Source organism: Acanthisitta chloris, unplaced genomic scaffold (assembly GCF_000695815.1).
Source record: "Acanthisitta chloris isolate BGI_N310 unplaced genomic scaffold, ASM69581v1 scaffold25056, whole genome shotgun sequence".
NCBI lineage: Eukaryota > Metazoa > Chordata > Aves > Passeriformes > Acanthisittidae > Acanthisitta > Acanthisitta chloris.
In genome coordinates, this window is record NW_008676840.1 from 2,134 (window position 1) to 9,477 (window position 7,344).

At 53.8% G+C, this 7,344-nt stretch overlaps 1 protein-coding gene across 1 annotated transcript in view; it reads right to left on the reverse strand.

Annotated features, from left to right (window-relative positions):
- Positions 1 to 3,043: 3,043 nt before the first annotated feature.
- The window catches only part of LOC103803722 (insulin-like growth factor 2 mRNA-binding protein 2), a gene marked incomplete at its 5' end in the record, with an annotated part of 8,475 nt that continues 4,174 nt past the window's right edge, over positions 3,044 to 7,344 (reverse strand). The window contains 9 exons of the mRNA XM_009076295.1: positions 3,044 to 3,139; positions 3,571 to 3,684; positions 3,949 to 4,080; positions 4,282 to 4,356; positions 4,612 to 4,728; positions 4,965 to 5,033; positions 5,603 to 5,626; positions 6,409 to 6,534; positions 6,721 to 6,856. Of these exons, the coding sequence (XP_009074543.1) occupies positions 3,044 to 3,139; positions 3,571 to 3,684; positions 3,949 to 4,080; positions 4,282 to 4,356; positions 4,612 to 4,728; positions 4,965 to 5,033; positions 5,603 to 5,626; positions 6,409 to 6,534; positions 6,721 to 6,856 (889 nt within the window). The remainder of the gene's footprint in view (positions 3,140 to 3,570; positions 3,685 to 3,948; positions 4,081 to 4,281; positions 4,357 to 4,611; positions 4,729 to 4,964; positions 5,034 to 5,602; positions 5,627 to 6,408; positions 6,535 to 6,720; positions 6,857 to 7,344) is intronic.

The window sequence follows — 7,344 nt, forward strand, 5'->3', positions numbered from 1 at the left end:
AGGGAAGGGGATACACACGTATGTTGGGTGCAGGAAAGTCATAGAACATGGATGTGGTGTGGAAAAAAGGGGGATGCCTCCACAGGGATCAACCACTGTCAGTGTTCCAGAGCTCCCAGTGCTGATAGCTGAACCATCTCCGTGCCTACCCCCTGGAAGAGGGGGAATGTCTGGATGATATGCTGTGCTTTGGGGAGTATCATTGCTCCCTCTGTGAGAAACTTGCTCCAGGAGGCTCTGCTTAATGTCCCATTCCAGAGTGAACGAGACAAGAGAATGTTTCTGGAAAGAGCCATGTGTTGCATGAGTAGTTTTCACCAAGGAGCAGCTCAGAAGGAATTAGCTCTTGGGGAAAAACAATTAGGAACATCCTTTGTGCTCTGTTCCTGAAGGAAAAGGTTTTGCTGGACTTTATCATGGTATCAGCTCATACAATCCTTGGATTTAGGCTTCTGAGAAAGGGTGGAGGTGGGAATTATTTCCAGGACTCAATCCAGAGTGCTGGTTTAGCAGGAAGGCATTGAAGTGGGTATAGGCATGAGCTGCTTTCTCACATTTTATTTCCTGTCCTGTTTAAACTTCTCTTTCCAAGTCAGTGCAGAGACACAAACTTGGATGGCTTAGTGACCTCTGGAATGTTTCTTTCCTCCAGGAAAGTGGAACATTTTCCATGTAAAGGTGTTTTTTGATGATAGGAATGAATGCAAAACGTGAGGAAGCATTAGCAGAATGAGAGAAAGAGGCCAGACGCTTTAGTGGGATGATTCACTTTCTAGGACATGAGACCTTTGGGATGTGGAAATGTTCTTTGGAAGTCTGGGGCCTGTGGAGGGGAGTCGCAGCCTGTTGGGAGCTGAACGGGCAAAACACTGTTCTGCCTGTTCCGTCAAAAGGAGAAATATTTATTTCTGATGGTCAAGATAAACATTTAACTAATGTGATACATAGGGTGAGGGCCTAGGCCTCCCCTCCTTACTCAGCAGCCCTGGGGAGGTGAGGAGTGAGTGCTGAAGGAATCACCAATACAGCATGAGTGATGCTGGTGCCCATCACCAGCTCGGTGCCCTCCTGATGCCACCATGGACTATGACTGGGGTGGTGCTGGGAGCTTGCGGTTACCCCAGGGACAAGACAGGAGTCATTCCTTTCTGTCCTCTGAGGGGACAGCAAACTCCACCACTGATGCAGTGGGTGGGGAAGGGGCTGGATTTGCTCCCTGTGCCATTCCAAATGTGGAGGGTTGGTGCTTCGGGGTACACCACAGCCTGCCCTCCCCAGGGACCACCTCTCTGCTGTCTGTGTCCTTGGTGCCAGAGGGGTGGGAGAGCAGGAGCACAGCTCTGGGGGTCATGGAGGAAGGAAGGGTTCCCCCGTGGTGGTACGCAGCAGCACCCAGTGCCGTACTGCCCCTGCCCCATGTCACACAGAGGACACCCCAGCACCTCCTGGGGCCTTTTCCTGCTGGATATTCCGTTGGCTTTACAAAGGATGAGGTGCCCTAATGGCAGCAACACTCCCCAGGTGACTGGGTAAAGCTACACCTGGCAATGCCTACAAGCATCTCCTTCCCAAAATCCCCCACACCAGCCCTGCCCTCCTGCAGGGAAGGGAAGGCTGCATGGGAATCAGGAACCCCCAGTCATGCCCAATGCAAGGGACCCCAAAGAAAGCAACAGAGAGCTCAGGCTCTGGTTAGCTGGATCTATTTCTCTTGTTCTGTCGGTGTCTTGGGTTGATTTTCACAGAACACTTTGCAGTAGAAGAGAAGGTGGATCCGCAGCCCCTGGGATCAGTGCTGGAACTGGCACCTCAGCTCCCACCCCTGCTCGTGCCCCGCAGCTTTCACTGCTTCCAGCCTCCCTGCTGTTTGCTTAAACCCTTTTGCTTTATGTTTGGCTGTTTTATCCTTTTTATTTTTCCTTTTGAACCATTCCATAAGCTTCCTCCGAAGGAGCAGCCACTGGCTCTGAGCTCGCAGGAGACTTGGGAGGAGCTATGGGACACAGGGGCTGAACTGCTGCTCCCACCTCGCAGCTCACTTGGTCGAGATCACATTTCCAACTCGTTTTTTTATTACAAAAATAAAAAAAAATGCTCCAACTATCAGTTTTACAAGGCATACAAAAATCTCTGCAAGGGCAACACAAGCGCAAGGTGCTGAGGTACAAAATCCTGAGGTAGTTTCTCCATGTGTGTGTGTCAGGGAGTTTGGGGATTATTTTTCCTTTGCAACCAATTTTGCTGGTTTTTTTTTTAACAGCCCTGGGCTGACAATCTCTTGTAAATCCCTTTTTTTCCCACCTCCTCTCCCTGCCACCAAAGATCCCAGCTCAAAGCAGCCAGGGCTGGTGCTACCCATCATTTTTCAGGGATGTTAGTGCTGGGCAGGGATGGAGAGAGAGACAGACAGAAAGGGGGGTCAGAATGGGTGCAAGTCCCACTTTGTGAAGCAAAGAGGGGACTGAAGGAGATCCCTCTTGTAGGAGTCCCTCTGTTGGCTCCTCCACGGCCTGCTCTTCTCAAAGCCCTTCAGAAATCGCTTTTTAATACTTATTTCCCTGCAGGCAATTCTACAGCTCTGCTCTACGGTGCATTACAGACCCAATGGTCCAGCTCCTGCCCTTTCAAACCTCTACCAAAGCTGCTTTAGCTACAAACAACAGCCCCTCCCCTTGGAGAACAATTAAAAAAATGGCTTAAAAAATAAAAATCTTACAAAACTTAAAAATCAGTATTAGTTTGTTATGGATATATTCATTCTAAACTGAGCCAGCGCTGTGGCCAAGGTCCGCCCCCAGGCTGGGTGAGCTCCTCTGGGGCGAAATGGGAGGGTTTGGGGCAATGCCAAACTAGAAATCACCTCTCTCTGCCTCGGTTAGTCCAGCTACAGGGGTGGGGGAGGCTGTGGAGTAAGGCAGAGGCTGCAGGGAGGACAGAGCCCTCCCTGTGCCCTGGGGGCAGGGGCTGGGGGTCTTTGGTGTGCCCTGCCCTGTGGGTCCAGCGCTGTCAGGGGTTACATTCATCGTGGTGCTGGGCGGGAGCTTCACTTGCTGTGCTGCGAGGCCACGGCTCCCTGAGCCTGTTTGTGCTCCTGCTGCTTCACCTGCTGCACAATGTCCCTGATCTTGCGCTGGGCAGTCTGGAGAGGGGGGGAGAAATGGGGGTCAGGGAGGAAACACCAGCCACTGTGTCCCCCTGAGCCGCAACAGCATCGTGACCCTCCAGCCTGTAATGCCAGGACTGGCACAGCTGTAATGAAGGAGGTGCCAAAACAGGGGGCTAGTTTGTTCTTCCATTGCTCCTCCAGAGCCTTGATTTTGGGGTGTTCCCAGCCCCCCCAGCAGCCAAGGCTGCGGTATATACAGCCAGGTAGAATGTGGGAACCAATTCTCATCCTGTGCCCAAGAACTAGATCGAGCCAATCCTTATTTCAACACTGCCAACTTCCCAAAGGGTACACAGAAACCACCCCAAACAGCAGCAGGATGCTCTGGGAATGAGGTGCTGGGTGCGTTTTCTTAGGCTTGCTGGGAATGCCAGAAAAGCCATGGCTACATGTCCAAACCTTACCTGACTGGCAAAGAAATGCCCAATGATTTTTACAATGACCTCCTCGTTCTCGTCTGGGGTTTGGTCTCGTGGCACAATGACTTCTGCACTTGTTAAATTCTGCAGTTCGTTCACCTGGAGCAAAGGACATATTCAAGTTCGGCTGTGAAAGAGCCAAAATCCTCCACTGCTGGTGTTACCCCCAGCTCTGAGCCAGCATGTGGCACCAGGCTGCTGTGGGTCACACCTTGGGACAGTCACCACCCCAGAGCCACCCTCAGGACACAGGGCTAGGACTGAGATGTCTCTGTGATCATGGAGCATCTGCACAGAGGTGATGGAAGATGCCCAACTCTGTCTTCCTGGGGCAGGTGGGAGCACCCTGCACCCCACACCTACCGTCTTGCCACCCTTGCCAATGACACGGCCGGCGGCGAAGGAAGGCACCTTGATGTGGGCTTCGAGCTTCACTTCTTCTTTGGGGCTGAAGAAGTTTTCCTCTTTCAGCTTCCCAAATATTCGCCCCTGAGCCTAGAGAAGGGACACAAGGGAAGTAAAGCCAGTGGTGCCTGCTGTGTCCTCCATCCCCACGGGTGATAATGTCCACCACCATTCGCATTGTGGTCTCAAGCTAAGAGCCCTCTTGGGACTCAGAAGTGGCAGCACAGTGCGGACTCTCGCCTTGTCCCTGACCATGTCCCCAAGTCAGCCCCCACCCTGTGACCAGCACACCTTGAACTGGGCCTCGGGTGGCCCGGTGATGATGACCATCCGCTCGCTGGCATCAGGACCTTCTGCTGGGGCGATCTGCAGCGGGAGGGGAGAAGGAGTGTCAGAGTGACCCTCCTGGGGCAAGACCTTCCTGTGTGGGATGTCCACCTATGCAGGGACATCCCCCATGCAGGGACATCCTCAGGGGAGAAAACCAGGATGCTCCAGGACTGTGTTTCTACTCATTTAGGGAGCAAAACCACTTCCAAAGGGCTCCCATTCACTATCCTGAGCAGTAGGAAGGGGAAACTGAGGCATAAAGCCCTGGACCATGCTCTCAGTCCTGCTCACCTTGATGGAGGCACCAGCAAACCGTGCCAGCTGCTTGATGTGCTGCCCCTTCTTCCCGATGATGGCCCCCACCGCCTGTGTGGGGATGAACAAGTTCACAACCTCCTGCTCCAGCAGCTAGAAGAGGTATGGAAGAGTAAGAGGGTCAGGAGGCAGCTTCACCCTGCCAGCATCCCAGGCTTGAAGAGGAGGTGCAGTTTAGTTGGGTTGGGTTGAGTGGGGTTGGGTTGGGGTGAGTGGGGTTGGGGTTCTGCCTCACACCCCTTGCTTTCTGCCTCCCCTGGCCACCTGTCCCCTCGCCCTGAGAGGTGCCCAAGTGAAGCCCTCATGGAGGGAGGTGCTGGGACACTCACGGAGTGTTGGTGGGGGAAGGCGCCAGCCAGGGGGGATCCGTACAGACCTGATAGATAGGTTGAGGAGCCCTATGGTGGGAGAGAAAATGAGGGTCAGTGACATCCCCAAGGTACCAGTCCCAACCCAACTCAACCCAACCCAGCTTCTCTTAAACTCTTCTGTCTCAAATCCATCAGACATTTCTCCTGGCAGCAGTCACAACTCTCTCCCACTCTGGATCTGGGCAGGTTCAACTAGATGCTCTCTGCTCTCGCTCCCAGACCTCTATTAAACCCATGGTGCTGAGGTTTTGTACTCTTCCTCACACCTTCTGTTCCATGTCTCATACACCAAGTCCTCTCCCACCCAGCTGGGGTGGGCATCTTTTCTCCCCAGCTCCCCCTGTTCACTCTGAGGCTCCTTCCTCATCCTCCATCCTTGCTATGTCTCTAGAGCTTCGAAGTGGCTTCATCAGGGGGACCTGAAATAGGACATACTTGGGGGTGAAGGAGCCCACTGTGCCACTACCCTTCAGGAGACCCGTCCTGCTCCTCTCGTGGGGGGACAGCAAACAGCCAGACCAACCAACCCTCTTGGTGCCTCCAGGGCCACCACACACCCTCCACACACTCCTCCTCCCCTCCAGCCTGACACTCACCGTTCTCCTCCGCCCACTCTGCTGCTGCCATCAGCAGGGAAAGAACACAGCACAAGGAATTAACCCACATCTCAGATCAATCAGTTAGAGACTAACAAAAACAGTCTGGGTGACCCAAGGGGTTCTGCAGGTGCTGCTGGGCTGGACCTTCTCCAGCAGCATTTTCGCCAGTGTGTTCTACACTGGACCACCCCTGCCCACATGTGACCTCAGGGGTTTAGAAAATCCTTCCCCAGGTTTCAGCACCCTAAGAAGAAGAAAAAAAAACCCTTCCCATGAGGTGGGGTGAGGATTGACTCCTTGTGTGCCAGGGCAGGGATCCAAGCTCATGGCAGTGCATGCACAGGGTGGGCTCCTTGCCCCCTTGCCTGCCCTGTGGCCACGCTGGGGGGCTCAGGTGGCCACTGAGACCAGCCCTGCAGAGCACAACCCAGTTTTCAGGACAGAAGACCACCTACATGGTTTTTCCATGCTCTCTTTGGAGAGCAGCACCTTTGGGACATGGCCAGTCCTTAAAGACAGGCGAAACCAAGCTCAGCACAACACAGGGATGCAACTAATCTTCCTGGGCAGCTGAATCCAAGGAGGGACAAACCACCTTCATCCACTGTCCTCCCCCCTTCACTGCTGTGACAAATACCCTTCCAAACAGCAAGGAGTAAGAGCTCCCATTCAAGGCTCCCCCCATGAGATGGCTCCTATAGCTATGGTGACCACCCAAACCCAACAACCACAGCAGGACACTTCAGAGACCGCTCTGGCCTCAGGAACATATTCCCCCAACCCTCAAAACCTCTCACACTTACTGCAAAGGGATGGTATGGGGTGGCTGCTGCAGCCCCTCGGGCCCCTGGGGTGGATGGGAGCACGGACAGCCCCGTGGAGATGCCCAAAGCACTAAGGTTCAGTCCTGGGATCAGGTTGGCTTGTTGCTGGGAAAACAGAGACACAAAGAAGGTGTGAGAGTTGGGGTTTTGGGCTTCTCACCACAGTGTGCATGTGATGAGCGAGGGTCAACCCCTGCCATAACATATTGATCCACCCCCCCCGTTTTCTTCTGGCCACCTCAGTGGTGTCCCTGATGGAGGGGCAGCCCAGGTGGGAGGGCTGGAGCTTACATTGACAGCCACCACATCGTTCTCATAGGCCTCTCGCAGTTTCTTCATGATCTCCACCTCAGCATTGGCACAGGCCTCCATGCTGCCCTTCACCGTGATGGTCCTCTCGGGGTTGTAAATGGTTAAATCCTGCAAGCTGCCCCACAGGAAAATCCCGAGGTTTAGCTGGTTCATGGGTACAGTCTTTTTTCAAGTCAAGAAAAACTCCAGGGAAACTCAAATCAAAGCTGAGAGTTCCCCCAGAGACACATGGGACCCACACAGCCTCTCCCTGCCCAATGTCACCATCCACCTGGCACAAGGATTGCACACCCAGGATAGGGAATGCACATGGGAGGACACAACTGCCCTGTTTTCTAGCCCCAGCACTGCCTGTGCTGTGTTGGATGGAAGGTGGTGGCTTGGTGTTCAACAGGACTTCATCAAGTCATGGAATCATGGAATGGTTTGGCTGGGAGGACCTTAACGCTCATACCATTCCAAACCCCTGCCATGAGCAGGGACACCTTCCCCTAGACCAAGTTGCTCAGAGCTCCATCCAACCTGGCTTGGAACACTCCCAGGGACGGAGCCGCCACAGCTTCTCTGGGCAACCTGTGCACGTGCCTCACCACCCTCAAACGG